At 44.7% G+C, this 19,281-nt stretch overlaps 5 protein-coding genes across 5 annotated transcripts; 3 read left to right on the forward strand and 2 right to left on the reverse strand.

The window, feature by feature from the left end:
* Positions 1–2,130: 2,130 nt before the first annotated feature.
* Positions 2,131–2,915, forward strand: M406DRAFT_74114 (uncharacterized protein; the record flags this gene model as incomplete). The annotated part of the gene is made up of 3 exons (XM_040925698.1): positions 2,131–2,530; positions 2,577–2,807; positions 2,908–2,915. The coding sequence occupies 3 exons, from the start codon at positions 2,131–2,133 to the stop codon at positions 2,913–2,915; spliced, it is 639 nt and encodes a 212-aa protein (XP_040774479.1).
* A 453-nt stretch (positions 2,916–3,368) lies between these two features.
* M406DRAFT_74115 (uncharacterized protein) lies at positions 3,369–5,834 on the reverse strand (the record flags this gene model as incomplete). The annotated part of the gene is made up of 6 exons (XM_040925699.1): positions 3,369–4,246; positions 4,588–4,804; positions 4,837–4,866; positions 5,364–5,373; positions 5,608–5,627; positions 5,709–5,834. 6 exons carry the CDS (start codon positions 5,832–5,834, stop codon positions 3,369–3,371), a joined length of 1,281 nt encoding a protein of 426 aa, XP_040774480.1.
* A 2,614-nt stretch (positions 5,835–8,448) lies between these two features.
* Positions 8,449–8,646, forward strand: M406DRAFT_224912 (uncharacterized protein; the record flags this gene model as incomplete). Its single annotated transcript, XM_040915708.1, has 1 exon — positions 8,449–8,646. A coding segment is annotated over one exon (198 nt), but the record flags the coding sequence as incomplete, so codon positions are not given.
* Positions 8,647–10,758: 2,112 nt separating this feature from the next.
* Positions 10,759–11,427, reverse strand: M406DRAFT_74116 (uncharacterized protein; the record flags this gene model as incomplete). Its single annotated transcript, XM_040925700.1, has 2 exons — positions 10,759–11,189; positions 11,250–11,427. The coding sequence occupies 2 exons, from the start codon at positions 11,425–11,427 to the stop codon at positions 10,759–10,761; spliced, it is 609 nt and encodes a 202-aa protein (XP_040774482.1).
* A 1,407-nt stretch (positions 11,428–12,834) lies between these two features.
* Positions 12,835–14,478, forward strand: M406DRAFT_357106 (uncharacterized protein). Its single transcript, XM_040923592.1, has 2 exons — positions 12,835–13,231; positions 13,322–14,478. The coding sequence occupies exon 2, from the start codon at positions 13,887–13,889 to the stop codon at positions 14,418–14,420; it is 534 nt and encodes a 177-aa protein (XP_040774483.1). The 5' UTR covers positions 12,835–13,231; positions 13,322–13,886; the 3' UTR covers positions 14,421–14,478.
* The last annotated feature ends 4,803 nt before the right edge of the window (positions 14,479–19,281 follow it).

The raw sequence follows: 19,281 nt of genomic DNA on the forward strand, positions 1-19,281 counted from the left end.
CAGTTATTCTTTCACCTTCATATCTCACAATTATGCATGCAACCAAAATGAAACCTACGAAGAATGAGATGGCTGTACTATCGATGAATAGCCTCGAATTCATTTTTTACAATCCGGAACAACCCTTGCGCAACAATAGTACTACTCCTCAGCTAGTAAAGCTGAAATAGCAAAGGCTTGCAGAGAGAATTGGAACAAGCAACATATCTGTATGCTTTGAATTACAAACACTTTTAGAATGCCTTCCTCTGATAATTAACAATGAAAAGCTAATAAATACTGCAGAAAAGCTAGCTATTAGTATATTAGGAAAAAATAATCGAACAGCTCTCGAGCTCTTGTTGATTTCTTTATATTCTGTTCTGTATACTTCTGAATGAGCAGAGCCAGATGAGCTCAATAAGATCTTGAGGATTATTATAAACAGTTCTTAACTGAAACACTTAGATCAGCTGAAAAGGGGAGCGAGGTTTGCTAATGAAATCATTGCTAAATTAGCTTTGCAAGATACAGGAAGTGAGTTATAACAACTCAACTGTATAATACAGATTATATTACAAGGTATTTACTCAAGCAGAAAATACAAAGCTATACTTATAGCTACTTATATAATCAAGCTCGCCTTATAGTATTCCAATGAAGTATCCTTAGCTTGTATAGCAGCAAATCAAAAGGCTATATTCTATTGCATACTCGATATCAAGAACTATCAGCAATCCTCAGAGAGCTTCCAATTTAAATATCATATCTCATTAAATATATTATCAATTAATCATTGCAGTAAGTTCGAATTCATAGATCATCAAATTATACTTATTAACTAACAAATACTCTAGAACTGAACAAATATGTCAATATCTGAAATACAAAGATAGCTAGATCTCATGCTTAATAGCTAAGCTTTTCCACAGAGAATATATATCTAAAATGGATTCTGGTGAGAGCTTTTCGAAAAAGCTTGATATGAGCGAAGGTAGTTAGCTTGAATAAATCCCTGCATTGCAAAAAAATAAGCTAGCATTTTGGATAAACTCTTGCTTACTGCGCTTTGTTACAGGTAATGTGAATGATTTGAGATAGTGAACCAGAACTAGGGCGCCGTCGCCTTCGAAAGAAGGAACGAACAGCTGCTGAAGCAATGAGCAAGGGCTCGTGCAACCCAAGCGTGCCTGTACAGATGAGGACAGCAAACTAAGGCCACACGGGCACAAGAACAGGGTGAAAAACCTGTCTTAGACCTGTCCAAAGGGTTCAAAATTGAAAAGAAGAGAAAGGATGCTTGATTGTTGCTTATAGCTAAAGAATTTGAAAAGTGGGTGGTATCCTTTATATGTATGAGAACCCTTTGACCCACTGTACTCCATGTCCCACGGACTACCACCCTGGCCACCACAACAATAGTATGAAAGCAATCAACTAGACTGAATAGAGAATGGAATGAATATCTCAAGCTTGTTCGCCTGACTACCCTGGTTGCATATATATCTCGTGAATATTATGTTGAAGCATGTTACTTCATGGGATGATTAGCAGTTGCATGAGATCCGTGCATACTATCCAAAAATCATACTTACTTGAAAATAATCGTTATATCGTTCGTAATTAGGCTGTATGAAGTAGGAAACTGGATTCTATGATTAAAGCATGTAAATACATAATTAAGTACTTTGCATGAGACTAATTGCCTAACTTCCACAGATATGAGTTACAATGCACAAAAGCTGGGGGAGAGAGAGGGGTATAGTAGATAAGGATGATTGCCTCGAATGCACTATTGCATGTTTGTAAATGTGAAGCTGCATTTGCTTCTGATAGTATCTCAGCTATATATGCTGATTCTGTTTATATTGCAAAAAAGCATTCTTAGCCCTACTGTATAAATTGATTCTAAACTATTCTGATCATTTCTGATAATAGGAATCTTTAGCAGGCAGAATGAGTTGCAAACCTGTTTTATAGAACATTACTTATAGCTATTCAAAGTAAAAAATTACAATAGTAGTATGGCATTGGGCTCGTTCATGGGTAGTTCTATCCAACGATCTATCTCCAAGCATAAAAAGGCTGCAGCTCTTCCGGTTTTCAAAGCATGACTCTACATTCCAAGCATATCTCGAAATTCATAACAACATGGATCAATATGCCCCTGGAACTAGCCAGCCTTCACCACTAGTATCTCTATCACTTGTTCCTGTTAGAGCAATGACTGATACTCAGCACTCATCAGCCCGAGCCTCCCCCTTGCTCGCTTCAGCTCACAGCATGGATAGGCCAGACATTTCTCCTCAGCTACCTGAGATAGATATTTCTGAGATCCTAGGCTCTTTGATCCGAGTGGCAAGATTGCTCTCTCTAGTCGATGCTACGCCTGGAGATCTCATTCGTTCTCTTGGTTCGAATCTTTATTCATCTCAAGAGGAGATAACTAGGATCCGGTACCTGCTGAGCCAAGCGATGCATTTACTTCGTCAACTCCAAGATTCCAACAGGGAGGGCATTTCTATCCCTAATTCTCTATCATTCCAACCAAGTAAGTTGGCATTTATATCATATAAATTTTATGCTAACATCTGTAGACCTTGCTTTTCCAAAGCATCGTTGGGAACTTATCCGCTCAGAAGTATTAGATGATGATAAGATATCTGCTGCAGCCACTATCAAGGGAGTTGCATGGGATGTTGCTGACTGTGCTGATATGGATCCCTTCAACTTCGTCAAATTTTGCAGTCAGTACGATACCAGATGGAAAGATCTGCAGCAAAGCGATCACCAGGATGATCTTGATCTCATTGATATCTGCGAGATATGTGAGTTCACCGAGATGAATTACTTGGATATGGTATTTTGGAACGGCTGTCTGATAGTAATAATGGATCTTGTAATAAAACTTGAGTTAAAGGATTACAGGCTGTTGAGAAGTGTTTCTGATTTTATTTTGAAGCATCTGAAGGCTCTCGGCTCTTGCTGGGATAGAGCGGTTTCTTAGCTTCTGCGTTCCTATTTCCTGCTAATACCGGGCATATTCAACTTTCACAACCGCTTTCTCCCATGGTTCGACCTTATATCCGAGGGCAATGTGAAGTGATTATCCCTTCCTGTATCATTCTCTATCTTATTCTGCTTCTTGATACCAGCTTAAAAATGATTTTTAAAAAAAAGCGATTGAATAGTAGACCTATATAGCACTATCAAAATCAGGTATATAATCTGTTCCGAAGTTCCAAGCCTTCTCTCAGTCCCAACTGGATGAAAATGTCTGCGCTCTTATCTGCCGCAGCAGAGATTGTCATCGAGACACAGCCTGTCCTATCTTTCTCTTCTCGAACCTCTGCCTGGTATATCGGAGTAGCGAATATTGCCTGTGCAACTTAATAGCCGAAGAAGCTAGCAATGGATTCGAGAAAGCATTCTTGGAGCGTAATGCAAGGATAGGGAGCAACCTCTTGACCATTCTCTAGACATAGATAACGACGACCATCCGCCATCTCTAGTCGTGTGTGAAATAAGTGCAAAGCAATGTATTCAATCTTGCTACTTGTGACCTCTATCCTTAGCAGGCACCCTGGAAAGTCTTGTGATAGAACTACCATTGAGACTGCTGCTTCAACTGTATCAGGCTTGGCTCGCTTTGGGATGGATCTGGCAAGATAGTCAGGGAAGATGCGATTGCATACAGCAATGGAAGCGCTTGTGAAAATATGTCGGTTTTCTTTAAAGTATTCGATTGGGTTGGGAACGAGAGCACCCGTTGAAGTAGGTATTGTAGAAGATTCAAGGCGTCGTGTGATCGTAGACGGCATCCGGAAGACCTGTCCTAGTATCGCGAGTTGAGGGGTTGCAGAATCTATGCCGTCGCGGTGTCCGTGTCCTGCGCTGTTGTCTGCGCTGTTGCCCTGCGATCTTGTCTGCGCCGTGTTCTGCGCCGTATCCTGCGCCGTGTCCTGCGCCGTGTCCTGCTCCGTGTCCTGCGCCGTGTCCTGCGCCGTGTCCTCGCTGTTGTCTGCGCCATGTCCTGCGCCGTGTCCTGACCGCGAACTGTCTCTTGTCCTCTGAGAGCCTTCTGTGGCGCTGCGTTCCCTTTCAGAATCATTGCCAGTCTTCGCAGCAAGGAGCTCGGTGATGCATTTTTGGAAGTACTCTCGTTGATTGTCTGTAATCTTTGCCTCCAGCTGTTCTGCAAGTGACTGCTGTTGTTCGACATTGAGGGCTTGAATACGCTGGAGAAGAAGTCTGCGTTTTCCTTTTCCTTTTACGTGGCCGGTATTTTTTGTCTTTTTTTCTATCAAGGCATACACAACCCAGGCTGCTATGCCGCCATGTTTAAGAAAGATTGATCCGGTCGTGATATCGGAGGCATCTCGCATGTGCGAGGCCAGGTGAGTCACTGGCCCCACTATCGCCAGCCTACCTCTATAGCCTCAGATAGCCAGCTGTTTTTCCTTTCTTTTCCTTCCTTTTCCTTCCCTAAGCGCAGTCCAATACAGTTCATTTCCCATAGGTTATAACCCCTCACACTCTTCTTTCATCAATTTGACGATATTCCTCGTCAATTGACCCTGAATTACAAGCCCACCTTTGATTTCTGACCTCGTACGCACTCGCGACAGTCAAAATCACCAAAAACCACGAGAAAGAGGCCTGAAAACCTCCACTCGACCATACTGCGAGGATGTTGAGAATGGCGAAGAACTCTTGCAATAACAACAAACAGCTGCAATAAAGGCATCAGAAGCCTCTCAACTGCAGCAATAATAACAACAAAACCTTCTCCTTTAGCAAGACAGTTCGTTGAAGATGGAGGAACCTACAAGTCGGCTATAGCAGCTGATCACCTACGCTATCCCTACCCTCCTCAGCGAGAAGAATCTCGAGGATTGGTTAGTGATAGTAGTATTGATTCTTAGGCAGATGTGCTTGAGCAAATACATCAAATCTTCTATTCCTAAGCTTGATAAAGAGAAGGATTCTAAGAGATGGAATAAGTGGAACTAAGAGCAGGGAATAGTGATTACCCTTCTTCAAAGCACATTGTACAAGATGAGGAGCATGCTAATGAATGCTAGCTTCCCTGTAGAAGAAGAGGACCTGTATGTGATATATAATGCTATTCTCAAGATGATTCCTAAGCACTCAGAAGACTATATCAACTAAATAGCTATACAACTAGCAAACTGCAAGGTAGCAGACTACTCGACTCTCTAAGCCTTTAGAGATGATCTATAGTATATGAAGAGATGCTTGAAGGAGCTCAAACTGAAGCTTTCAGAGAGCTTTCTTCTTGCTATCATTCTGAAAAAGATTAAGAATATGCTACTAGAAATGCATGCATCTGCTAGAAGGGATTATAAACTGAATATGCTTACCTGGGATATCCTTATAGCAGAGATCAATTCAGCTATTATTACAGGTATAGATAACAAGGCCTTTTCATCCTTTAAGAAGACAGCTCAAATGTTAACCTCATTGAATACTTCAGAAGGAGCTCAAGGGGGTGCGAGGCAGTGGCCTTGCAAGGACTCCCTGCCCTTTACAGGCATTGTCAACAGCATAAAGCTGCCTAAGTCAATCATCAAGAAGATTTCCTATTATTGCCAATGCAAGAAATACCTTATTTCTAGCTGGAAACACTGTAAGGAATGTAGCAAATGCTATAGCATGTCTGGATGAAGCTGCAGGAACAACACTCAAGGCTAAACAGCTCAGCTAACATTGACGAGTTCGTTGATCACAGCGGAACCAACAGTTTTTGGTAGATCAAGCGTAGCTAGCAAACCAGCTACAGTTGCCATCTCTGCTCTCGTCGAGAACGGAAAACTCTTGAGGAATAGCATCATTGCTAATACAAGCGCTTCAGAAACGCTCTTTAACAACCCCAAGTAGTTCCTGGATCTGGTTCAACTATGCGAACAGGAAGCTATGGAATCAGCAGCAGAATCCTTCAAGATAGAAATGGCTGGAATAGTATAGTTCGATGTAATATATAATAATAGATCGATTGCTATTATTACGCTCGAGAATGCCAGATTCTCCCCAAGCATGCCTTGCAACCTCATCAGCGTAGGTAAGCTGATGGCGTGTGGATATGGCTTTAATAGCTGTATGAACCACATTATCAATACTGCAAACAAGAAAGAGATATGCCAGATCAACTGGAAAGAGGAGGTGCTAGTCCTAAAAGCTATCAACCGCTCTGAACCCTCAGGGGGTGGTTTTCTAGCCAAACCAGCGATGCTTATATTGATCACATATAAACGCCTTCATGATTGCTTTATGCATGCTGGCTCAGCAGCTATACAAGGTGTAGCGAAGAGAGCTAGCATCATGATTATCAAGAACAAGGATTTCTACTGCAAACCATGCTTAGAGAACTGCTTCATGAATATATATAGAAAACACCAGGAACCCAAGTACAATGCCCCTAGCCAGCTTATCCGCTTTGATCTCATTGAATTTCAGGAGGGATATAATAGCTGTTGCTATTGCCTTCATTTCGTTGATATGGATACAAACTTCCACTGGATTTACTTTGCAAACAGAAAGCACAAGATATTCAGCTAAATCAGAGAGTTTATTGCCTTCTTCAAGCATCAATCGAGCAGGAAGATTCAAGCTCTTGGATGTAACAATAAACCAGAGTTTAGCCTTGCTACAGCCCTATTCAAGAACTCAAAGCTCATAAGATGAGCAAACGAGAACAGCATTGCTATTCTTTATACTATTCCTCATTCATTGTGAATAAACAGCAAGGCAGAAAAAGCTGGCTGAGATATAGTCAAGAAGATATGAACAGCCCACAATGCAGCTAATCTTCCTTCACAGCTGTAGCTATTTACAATAGAAGCAGCATGCTGCATAATCAATCTTCTCCTATATACAGCAAACGAGGATAACAAAGCACTTATTCAGCTGTTGGGAGAACGCTTAAATCTCAACAAGGAGGCGATTCCTGATGCTAGCTTCCTCAGAATCGTAAGCAGTAAAGTCTGAATCCATATAAAGAAAGCATATTGCTAATCAAGCAACAAATACGCCAAAACAAGCATCAAGATTAAGCTTCTCTTCTGGAATATATCTTCAGAGAAGATTATATGAGTATATAATGCTAAAGCTGATAAGGTCTATCGAGCAGTAGCTATCAAGATACAAGAATGCGAAAACTCCTCTCTGAACAACTCAGAGATAGCAGAGATCAAGCATATAGCTGAATTCAGCAATATCTTCATTAAGAACAAGTTCATAATGATTACAATAATCCTCGAGAAAGCTAATACCCTATCTACCCTTCAAGAGCTTATTATCCAACTAAATATGCTTATCGAGAACCAAGAAATCTTAGACTCTTAAGATTATACTCCTGATGCAAGTTTGAATAAAACTCCAACTAAGATTCCAGAAGCTTTCCAATTGCTAAGCTCAGATTGCATCTCTAAGCCAGAAATACATACAAAGATGCAGAGCAGGGAAGAATCTGAGGAAAGCCAGAAGAATAATTCTCAGTACAGCCCTACAAACAAGATAAAGAGCTAGAGAGAGGTTCTTGGAGATATAATAGTAGAGGAATGAGATATAACAAGCTAAGAGGAGGAATCAGTAGAAGAACCATCTAGAATCCTGCTATCCGTTGAAGGCCTTCCTTATAATAATATCCCCTAGGGAGTACGAGATGAAGATGTTCTGATCGAGAAGAAGCTCATCCCGAGATCCCATTGATCTCAATCAAACACTCCTCAAATCCCTACAAGGGAACAGCCAAAACAAGCAGCCAAAGGCAAGAACTGCATAAGCTTTCCAGACTCCTCGAAAAGCCTGAATGCTCTTGCTATCAATGCTACTATTCCTTACAATAATTATAAACTAATTCTCGAGTTCATCAGCTTATTAGCACTTAAGATTCAGTATCTTATTAATATCAAAACCTCTAATATACCCAAGAACTACAAACAGGCAATGCAATCGCCTGACTTTGATAAAGCTTGGAAGCTTGCATGCAACGAGAGCATTGCTAAACTTGAGAAGAATTATACTTACAACTAGTTGAACTCTGACCCAGATGCAAACATCCTTCCTGCTAAGTAAGTATTCGATCTCAAGAACAACCCTAAGAACTCCTTGGAAGATAAGAAGATTCCTCGTACAAGGCTTATTATATGTAGCAATTACGAGATGGAGAGCTGAGCTATGGAGGATATATACTCAGCTATTGCATCCTCAACAAGCATCAAACTCTTCATAGCTTTTGTCGCCATCAAAAGCTTAGCTTGAAAGAAGTTCAACTTTATTATTGCCTTTCTGAACTTCCCTATCCCTGAGGGCAATAGAATCTTTGTTAAACCTTCTCCTAGCTACAGATGCTGTAATAGCAAGGTTTAGCTCATAATCAAAGGAATGTACAGCATGCAACAATCCCCCCTGTAATGATTTGAAACTATCACACCTTTCCTCAAAGACCTTAGCTTCAAGCCTTTCAACAACGAGCTGTATATCTTCAGAAACAAGAAGACTAGAGTTCTTTTGATCCTCTACATCAACAACATGCTGATAGCTAGCCTCATACTCTCAGATATCAACAAGATTGCTGCTGCTATTAGCAAGCGATTTAATCTCAAGCATTTGGGAGATCCAAAGAAGTTTCTAAGCTTCAACATTAAGAGGAATGAGAAGAATGCAACTATCTTCATCTTGCAGGAGGAATATACTAAAAAGATCGTAAAGCTGTACAGCTTCGAATCCACCAAACTAGCAAAAACTCCTTAGTCTGCTAGCTTCGAACTTCCCAAGAACTGGGAGCCTATGAATAAGGAAACAAAGATGTATCAGAAGAGAACTGATGCTCTCAACTAGCTATTAACAGGTACGAGGCCTAATATCATATATACAGTTAATAAGGTAGCGAAGAGCAATATAAGCTTCTCAGCTATGCATCTACACCTTCAGAAGCACCTCTTTAGATATCTTGAACGCTTCTCAGATCTGAGCATTATTATCAACAGCAAGATGCTAATAAACAACATTATCAAGGCGTATACAGATGCTTTCTTTAGTAATAACCTCTCAACGCATCGATCAACAGCAGAATACATCATCTTCGTAGCTGGTGCGCCCGTGCTATGGAAATCGAAGATACAGAATCTCATCACTCTATCTACTACAGAGGCCGAGTTCGTAAACCTCATCCCAGCTAGCTAAGCCTTGCTTTGAATCTGATCATTTCTTAAGAAGTTTAGTATACACCCTGAGAAGCTACTGTTGTTGTTTATGAATAGCCTGAATGCCAAATACAACGTCTTGAACAGGAACAACGCCGCCAGGATTCGCTATATAGATATCCGGTACAAATAGGTTGTCGAGAAGACGAAGGAGGGCTACTTCAGCATTCAGCACGTAAGCACAGAGGAAATAGCAGCTGATAGCCTGACGAAGCCGTTGGAGGCTATCAAACACAGCCAATTCGTCCAAGCCTTAGGCCTCAAACAGTGCTCTATCTATTAGGGTACAACGAATGGATTGGAAATGGGATCTGGTATACGAGATGGAGTGAGTAGGACCTAGAGGAGAGAAAACACCACGAGGAGGATCGCTAGCGAGGCTCGCGAGGTTGGCTGAGGGGGTGTGTGCGAGGCCAGGTGAGTCACTGGCCCCACTATCGCCAGCCTACCTCTATAGCCTCAGATAGCCAGCTGTTTTTCCTTTCTTTTCCTTCCTTTTCCTTCCCTAAGCGCAGTCCAATACAGTTCATTTCCCATATCGCACCTTGGGTAGTTCTTTGGCAAAGCTCTTCTCGATTCTTCGGCGCTTCCCGAGCTCATCGAGAATATCGTCGAGAATCTGGTCGATCTCATTATGGTGGTCTTCGGGGTTCATAGCCGGTCGTGATTGGCTTCCAAGTTTCCTGCAGGCTTGTATTGTTGATGCGGAGAGCATTAAGTAGGTGTTCAGGATAAGCCGCCATGTGTCATAGCTTCCAAGAAAAATTGGTGGAGAATATTGCTTACGTAATACATAGCAAGATGAGAATGACTCAGCAACAGGAAGAACCAATCATAGGGAGAACCTCTATGGGAAATGAACTGTATTGGACTGCGCTTAGGGAAGGAAAAAAGGGAGGAAAAGAAAGGAAGGGAAGAAAAAAGCTGGCTAACTGGGGCTATAGCTAGGTTGGCTGGCGATAGTGGGGCCAGTGACCCACCTGGCCTCGCACAACCTCAGATTACCTCCCTCGATTGACAGCCTCACTCGGAAGGCAGTCACTGGTAGTACTATGGGGGTGGGACGATACAGGTCCGCGCAACTGTGAAAGGAGTCGCATAAACCCTCTTGTGCTCCTGGTGGATTAAGTGAAAGTTATGCAAGGGATGTTGCAGTCCAAGAGTGCGAGGTCTTAGCTCTTATAAAGCAAAGGAGTCCATATCCGAAACAAAATACCTGGACGAGTTGGCAGAAAGGATGCGGAAAAATGACAGTCGGGCACGACATGATATGAAACCTGTAGCAAAGGCTGTAGCTAAAGGGGTGGTAGGCGTAGGCTTGTCAACAATGATCTGTTCAGAAGTCAGATATCGCCACAAGGAAGCAGCATGTGGCTATGTTGATAAGATTAAGGAGGATGGGGTAGTTTTTATCAGAGTCAAGATCAGATTTCTGAAAGTCTTAGCTTCAAGTTCCGATCAGTTTATTATCTCACTAAAGCAAAGTCTATTGAAAAGCAAATAGGATACAGAGATTGACTTCTATCCTTTCAGCATTTACCAAACTTTCATCTTATACCATTTCAAAACATTTTTGCTTCAGATGTCGACACAACCCACGAATTCCACCATAGAGCACCTTTGCCTGTATATATTTGGTAACTGGTACTGAGCTCGCCGTATAATCCAAGGACCCTGTAGTGGCTTGCTTGTGGTCGTCGAAGGTGTAGGGGGATATGTTCGCGTCATGGTTGCCATCTACTTCATTGGAGTCACCGAACGAAGCATGGTAAAGAAATGAATCGCTGATCCAATCTTCTCCATAATCACTAGGGCAGGCCAATGCTTCACACACCTCTGGATGTAACTCTACTGAGTCGTCATCGTCAGATGATATCAGTATTTGGAAGGAGTCTCTGTCATCGTTCCAAGAGGTAGTCTCTTGCTCAGCGAAGTGGGAGCTCATATCTGATGTGTATGCAGGGAAGAACGAGTCTTTGGCACCTGATAAATGCTTTGTCAAGGATCAGCCGAAGTTGTGCTGAGGCCGGGAAGGTAGCTTACCTTTCATGCCAAGTTCATGAGTGAGGGTTTGGTTAAACAGCCAGGCCGTCCACAGCGCTCCATATGCCAGTAATGTTCTGTCATCCCCGGAAGAGCGACGCATCAGCTCTATGAGTTCAGAGTTCATGGTAGCAAGTTCTGCCGACATGGCATAACTGGGGTCCTGAGAGCAAGCCATTGCTACGGAACGAGAGGAGACAAGTAAAATTGATAGAGACAGGGAAGTCTTGGGTAGAGCACTACAGACTATACAAAGGCACTTATATGCCTCAGCGGACAGAGCATTTTTACCTACTCTACTCTTCTCCCTGGCATGCGTGGCGGAGCCTTGGTCAGAATCCTGTCTCACGCAGAAAGAGACCACAGGATGATGGAGACCTCGCCCACCCAGAACAGCCATGATCTCCGGAGATGTGATCCGTTGTTGCAATCAAATCCTCAGTCGCAGCCAGAGCAGGGTATCTAGACTTGCGTGGATACATTTCATTTGTTCAGGCTACTGCAGGTGGCATGACAAATTCAAACCTGGTGTAATGATGCACTGCAGTATCCGAAGATCCTAAAGTACACAAGGGTTTATGCTAACAAGAGCGGTGTCAAAGTAGTAACCAACTGAATACGGAAATATAAACAAACAATCCGTGCAAGTGCTTTCATTCGCCTTTGGAGCTATTCAAGTGTGTAACAAATGAATACTTAGATTGACGACTAAAGAGCTATGTCTAGTAGTCTATCTAATGGTAATGAACGTATTCTTATATATCCTGCTCTTCAGTCCTGTTGACTATATTAGCTCTGATGGATCGTTGGCGAGCTCAGCGATCCGTGGTGTGAGGCTTGCTTGGATCGGTAGCGATCTCACCGATCCTCCCTCCTTTATAACCCTAACCCTTGCTTATGTAATCCTGGCTGACTGTCCGACGTTGGGTCGTGACACCTGGTTCCTTGTTGGCGGGGCCTGTTTCGTGACCTGCATGTTGGATGGGTCATAACACCTGGCTACGGCAACTATTCGGAGCAGCTAAAGGCGGAAGGTGGCTCAAAATCTTGGCTAGAGCGGGTCACGGTGATGCATTGGTGTCAGCTGAAGGTGGAGCTGACATGGCCAACTCACAAAAGTGGTCTGACCATGGGAACGCGCGGAAGGTGGCATGACCATGCCACCTTTTTCCCCCCAATGAGACATAGATTACCAATCAAACCTAAGTCCCCCAGCCTTTTCCTAGCCGATCTTCTTGGATATTAAAGGCAATGTACCTAGGAGCAGATTTCTATCTTTTTTATGTAGTTTGGATCAAGTATGGCTGAGAAATGGCTGTTTGAGTGATAGGTAGTACATGTGGCTGTTCCCGAGGACTTAGGAGTGTCTAGATAGTTTTGCTGACCCACTGTAGGTCGGTACTATCAGATTGACTGCAAATTTGGGTGGGAGCGGGATTAGTGTCTAGGCAAATAAGTGCTGGGCTTTCTTTGCGCTGAGACTTGTCTGAATGTGAGGAGCTGGTCTGAGCACTAGATAAAAACTCCCGAGGTTATCTCGCAACCAGCTACCGCATTATTTCGTACAAGGGCAGTTGGTTCTGCACATGAATTGACGTGAGTAGGTTACTCACTTTACGACACATTCTCTGTCTCTTTCGCCCTCTCGATGCCGACGCCGAAATACTGCATTGCACACTTCCGCAGTACGCACACAGAACTGCTGGTCGGCGCGCCCCCATCACCAAGCTACAGGCCTTCCCCTGGGTGTTGGGGCAGGTTGTCTCCTCCGAGCACGTCTCGTAGGGAACTCCCGTACAGTCAAGCTACCATATATTTCTGTTGGGCATGTGCTGTTGCTTCTAGAACGGCGGGGACTCTTTTTTTATAATCCTTCTGTGCCTCGTTTCATACCAATTGTCTCGTTCCTTGTGACGAGGAACATTGAGTCAAGGCTGCTCCGGGCGTCAGCTTGCGCAGTGCGTCTCGAAAAGCCTGGGCGGGTGGGAAACCTGCTTGAACACCACGCAGGGGAATTTTGTTCCGCCGGTTCTGTCCTTGTGATTGTACAGACGCTGACAGATTCCCAGCAGCATTCCGACAAGCATGGCCGCAACCTCGTCAACATCGGTAAACCTTCTCATCCGCGAAGCTGTTACGATCGACGGCGCGGTCGATGTTGACCTCCCGATTAATCCATTCCCGGCGAACTGCACCTTTGCATTCGATACTTTGAAAAACACTGCCTTCTTCAAGCTACGAGTGTCTCTCCCTGTCCCGGGCAACAAGAACGGTTCTGTCTACCTACACATTCCCCCCGAGCATATCAGCTCCATTAGCCACTCAACACACACAGCAACAGGGTCGTCACTGCCCCGATGGCGCTTGCAGTTCTTACTGCATCGCCCAGTTCTGTTGATAGGTCCTCGCGGCTGGGTGCTTCCGACTTCAGAAAAGAAACGATTATGCTCATCGCTCCGCGCGATGGCGACGCAGACCAGACTAGCCGTTTATCTGCCCACGCATGCTATCTCCCAGGGTGAAGCCGACATACTTTGTGGGGCATCTGTCTGCGCCTCGTGAACCTCGTGTCCAAAGCTCGCCAAGCTTAACAGCCTGTACGCCGGGCAGGGAGGACAGGTCATCAGTGTCCCACGGATGCCTGAGCAAAGTCCCCCCCCTTACAACGGCGAGGCCAAACGTCGAGATGATGATGGCTCTGACAGACCACCACCAAAGCGTCAGCGGGTTGACCCAGGACGAATACCCTGCGAGGATGCTGGTGACGACGCTGGCGATGCTGTGCGCAAGCTTTGCCACGAACTTATGGCACAGCACCAGTTGGCATTGCGCTCTGAATTCCTGGCGGGGCAGACAGCTCTGCGGACCGAGATATTAGGGGAGTTGAAACAGATGGAAGAAAGGGTTCTTCATGCTACCCGGCATTTCGTGAGCGAACAAATCAACGGATTGAAGACCGAGGTTGCAGATGATATCCAGGGAGATGTCGCTGTTGAGGTCACCGTTTCTGTCTTGGACCAAGTGCGAGATGAATACGAGCTGTATATTGATGATCGTGTTGATGGAATCAAACTAGAGATGGAAGCTTCTGTGAAAGATGAGATGGAGAGTGCACAAGACGATATCATAAACCGTTTTCAAGAAGGAACATGGCAATTTCGCTCATCCTAATGAACAAGACAGCACTGAACGCTACTGCTTCCTCAAATTATACACCACAGTCTGGAACATTCGGAATATGACATCTCTGCGGTTGACTATTGTCTGCTTTAGATCGGACTTTAAAGAGGGAAAATCGTCTGGATGAAGCCCTATAACCAGATGTTTCAGCTGAGAAGTTCATGAGGGACTCTGTGCTGGCTCACAGTCTGTCGCTGCCAGATTCTGGAGGTTTAGCCTCGCATTTTTCGACAAATGCTCGCCAACCTTAGCTTCGCGAAGAGAGTCGATAAGCTAGTATTATCAGCCTTGGAAGCACCAGCAAACCACATTCTATCGTTTACCTTGTCTTCTTGAAGAATATCATTGATAATTAAGTCCTCAAGCTTTTCTCGCAATATCACGCTTAGGCCGCATCCCATTGTGGTGGAGGTTGAACGGCAAGGCTTTCTGCCCTTTGCTATTGCTGGATGAAGATCTCTGCCACGGCTGTAGTCCGACACTTCATTGGTTGTAAGATAGAGTTTTCTGATGGTCAAGAGTAATTGTGATTCGGGTGCGATGGGAGGAGGGGAAGACTCGCTGGCTTTCGCGTGTCAAACGACACGTACGTGCCTTGACGACCACCTCGGCCCCCCTTAACAATTTCTTTCTTAACGTTTAACTGCTTCAAAGCTAAAGAGAGTGAGTTGTGCCGTAAATAGATATTCACGATGTATATCATATTGACTAGTCCCTTAGGGGCCATATATATAATTATTTTGTTCTCGTACTCTAGCTTCCAGAACTGTATTCTGGGCGTAGCTGAAGGGCTTTCGAGCTAAAGAGCTTTTGAGCGCAGGTCTTACTTCGTGATAAGCATATGCCGAATCCTTTCGAGTCGACGGTAACGGAGCGGCTAACAGCTTCTTAGATAAGCTTTTTGCTATTAGATTTACTGAGTATGATGTATGATGAATACTTATTTCTAATTTAACTAACTTAGGCGATTACTGGGATCTTAAGGATAAGTGCTTCAAGGGGAAGACTATGGAGGATCATAGACTCATCGTGCCTTAGGAAGAATTGCTGGAGATGGTGGATAATCCGTGGGCTAGGCAATATGAAGGGTAGTATCACTGCTTAGGCAAGGACTAGTTTGCTTACTGCGTTATTCAGCTGATGAAACAATGATTCTGATATATCGATTGCCTTTGACAAGTTTTGCATGCCCCTGGCCTCCAACTTCATTGTTCTGGTCGACTGCAGAGTAACTCCCCGAGTCTACCTACCCGGGATGGTTCAGCTGTAGCAGTGAGGACGATCACTCAGCGAAAAAGAACAAAGACACATCAAGTGGAGCTTACGACTTTCACGGCGGGGACTGGTCATACTCGCACCAGGCGCCCAAAACAGGAAGCAGTCCTCGGGAGCCGGACAACGTGTTCATACGTGAGACCTCCGCTTGCATGAGCATCTGCTCCCGAGATAGTGGTCCTATAGGAAGCCATAGCGGCATCTGGCCCTGTTACTAGGCATCGGAAAACGTTAATACCTAGTCACCCTTTAGCATACTATAACCAGTAACCAGGTTATTGAGTCACAATGACCCCTTCGTGACTAGTCAGTCTTTCCTTGCTATGACTAGTTAGAAGCTTAATCCAATAACCCGTTTACTGGTTATAGCAGTGACCAGTGACCGGGTTATTGGATAGCTATAATTACTAGTCATCATTTTTTTGCCGTGATCAGTAACCGGATTATTGGGTGGCTACAATGACTAGTCACCCTTTTTCCGTGGCCAGTCAGTCTTTACCTGCCATAACCAGTAACCGGGTTATTGGATTAGGCTCTGGTACAATGACTAGTCATATTGAACTTGCTGTAACTAGTAACCGGAACAACTGTGACAGGAGCCTAAGTAATTCAAGTGATCCAAGTAATCCAGGATTAAAGACGGTAAACAGGCAACAGGATATAAGAACACACTCATTACTACATAAATAGTACGAAGTTTGTTAGCTGGCTGCAATCCCACCCCAGGATCGCGGGTTCAATTAATTGTACGACATGATCTTTACTTCGACATTTGCCAAACGTGCCTGTTCCTGTATAGAAGCCCAAGATTCGCTGATTAGGCTGACGTTGTGAAAATGTAGCACGGAAAGAGGCCTATGAAGCTGTATGAAGTGAACGAGGGACCTTCCTGGGATACGCCAGCCGCTAAGCTTGAAAGTTCGCAGCCGGGGACAAACCAGCAGATGCAGCTGAAGAATAGCGCCATGGGCCGTACCCAGAGATAGCTCATTTAGTGCGTGGAAACAGTAAAGGAAACTTTGTAGACTCTCCCAGTCGTTGATTCCTAGCGAATGTACTGTAAGCCTGTGGACAGAGGGGCATGGGGAACTCCATCGAAATTTGTCGGGTTGAAAGTCGCCATGAATGCAAAGGTCTGTAAAGCTACCTGAAGCTCGTATTGCCATTTCCACTGTCGCGCCAATAGGATCCTGAACCTTCGGCTCCAGCCAGATCGTCCGTCTGATATGTTCGTACCATATTTGCCTTGGGCCACGCCGCTTCCGCAGGGGGGCTATGGTGAGAAGTGCTAGATTAGGTATTGCACGAATTACTGTGATAAGTATTGTTGGATCACGAGCAGCTTCATAAAGGATGAACTGCTGATAGCGGCGAAATGCTTCATCAGCCACATGATCAGAAGGAAGCTTGAAAAATCTGTCCTTTCCGCCGAGGAGTAGCGGGTGGAGCTTCCATGCGCGACGGGAACAGATTGGCCATGTTGCATGATAGATTGTTATATGACGGGTGTGTTCAACCAGCCGTCTGTTTTGGGCCCGAACGATTCGAAAGCAGTTAAGCACCAGCCGACGTTGATGATCGCAAGATGCTGACTAATGATTGAGGCCGACACCTCAGCCAAACCTCGTGCGGTGAGCCGGAAGTTCCGAAGCGAATCCAGCGGCAGCATGCCTGCTATAGACGCGAGGATTTCAGGAGACAAGCGATCCATTTAAGAGATGGCCAAGCCTAGGTGGAACAAAGCACTCGCTATGGGTAGGAAACGTGCTAAATAATGCTCAAGCCGCCCCAAACCGGGAATCCAAAACTTGACCCGGAGCCGGAAGCCCGGATCGGAATTTTAAGCCGCGTTAATGGAGGAAGATTTTAGTTGACCGGGATTCGGGAGCCAGGCATCAGGTCGACGGAGCTCTAGGGGTTTGTCCATCCAGGAATACACCAGGCGTCTCGGCTGTCTGTACAGATACTTTCTGGGGAAAATATGGCTGCGAGACACGAAAATTCGGACTGAAGACAGATCCGGCGAAGCCGGATATGGGACCCGTCTCACCGGCTGCAGCGCCGAAAGTCGATTATCACCCAAGGAAGCGAAGAGGCTGAGGCTGAAGAGCATCAAGAGACGCGCTACCCTACTCCGGAAGATGAATGAGCTGCACGAAATTTGTGGCTTTGAAATTTATACTATTTTTCGAAAGGACTTTCGCACTTTCGTCTATAGTAGCAATACTAATGAGTCGTGGCCACCGCCGCACAAAGCACTTGTACGTATTAAAGGTACAGTTTCTTATATTGAAGATTTATATACTAACGTAATCCAGCTGGAGAGCTACCCCCCACCGATTTTGTACGGACCGGCAAGCTTCCCGGGCTCGGGTGGACACAAAGGGTTACAGAAACTAGCAGAGGAGAAAGGGCCTGAAGAAAAATCGAAGGAAGAATCAGAGGAATGTGAACGGCCGCAAACTCCTTAAGATCGCGCGCCCCTTCTTAGGCAGTATTGCAGTCTATGTGAGGTAAACCTCATACGTTATACCTAAGCTGCAACGCTAGGTAATGGTTACATACTCCTTAGCAAATATTAGATAAAGTTTGAATTCGAAAGGAGAATTTAGAGGGAGATAAAAGTGATATATAGTGCCTGAGCTAGAGTATCTCAGAGCATTCTTTTTAAGCGTAAACTTGTGTTCTGCCAATTTCACGAAATTTATATGTGCGGACGAAGCACGGACTAGATCGGATGTATTTTGTAGACGGAATGGAACCACTAAGCGATTTGATAAGAATACTAGATACACACATAGATCTCTATACTACGAGCAAGGCAGTCTGATACATGAACGATAGGAAGAAAAAGAAAAAGAAAATATCTTTCAAATGCACGCATTAAATCTCTCCTAGACATAGAAATGTAGAAAGCGTCGACACACATGAAGCAAGCAGCACCATATCAACATTTCCATAGAAAAAACGGTGCTCCAAATTTTCTAGCCAGGCCATATTTATCTCATGCACACCGTCGACAAGAACCGGTACCGCGAATCGTGGTCAGAAGGCCCTATAGCGCCTACCGATCGCGACCGCCAATCTTCGTAGGCTTCGGCCGCAAACGCACGCCATGAATGTTGAATACGTGGGATTTGAAAACCATGCTGTCGTTGTAGACCACTTTCTCCGCTTTGCACGTCGGGAAAGGACAATCAAAGCTGTTATCTGTAGCGTGACCAAGATGATCGTCAACGTGATCCCACATATTACCTGTCCTCTTGTATTGCTTGCCGCAGAAGATGCAGGGAACAGGTGGCGGCGGGTTGAGTTTGGCAAGTTTTGAAGGCACCCAGCTTTGCGTAATCGGACGAGCAATGGGCTCGGAGTATGGTGTTGGAGGAGTGGGAGAAGGTTCGACCCCGGTAGCAACCACGATCGTCTCAGCTGGGTCCGGAGCAATCAATCGAGTGTTGGCGAAACTTGATGGGGGGGGGGGGGGGGTTCTAGCAACTGTGATGTGATGGCTGGGCCGGGCGTCGAGGAGTTCGACGTCTTTCGCGAGGTCCGCTTGCTAGGCTGCTTTGGCTGTGTT

The sequence above is a fragment of the Cryphonectria parasitica genome (genome assembly GCF_011745365.1).
Source record: "Cryphonectria parasitica EP155 unplaced genomic scaffold M406scaffold_6, whole genome shotgun sequence".
NCBI classification, from domain to species: Eukaryota; Fungi; Ascomycota; class Sordariomycetes; order Diaporthales; family Cryphonectriaceae; genus Cryphonectria; species Cryphonectria parasitica.

Coding starts and splice junctions, on each gene's coding strand:
- M406DRAFT_357106 (XM_040923592.1), top strand. CDS start 13,887: ATGCCTGAGCAAAGTCCCCCCCCTTACAACGGCGAGGCCAAACGTCGA.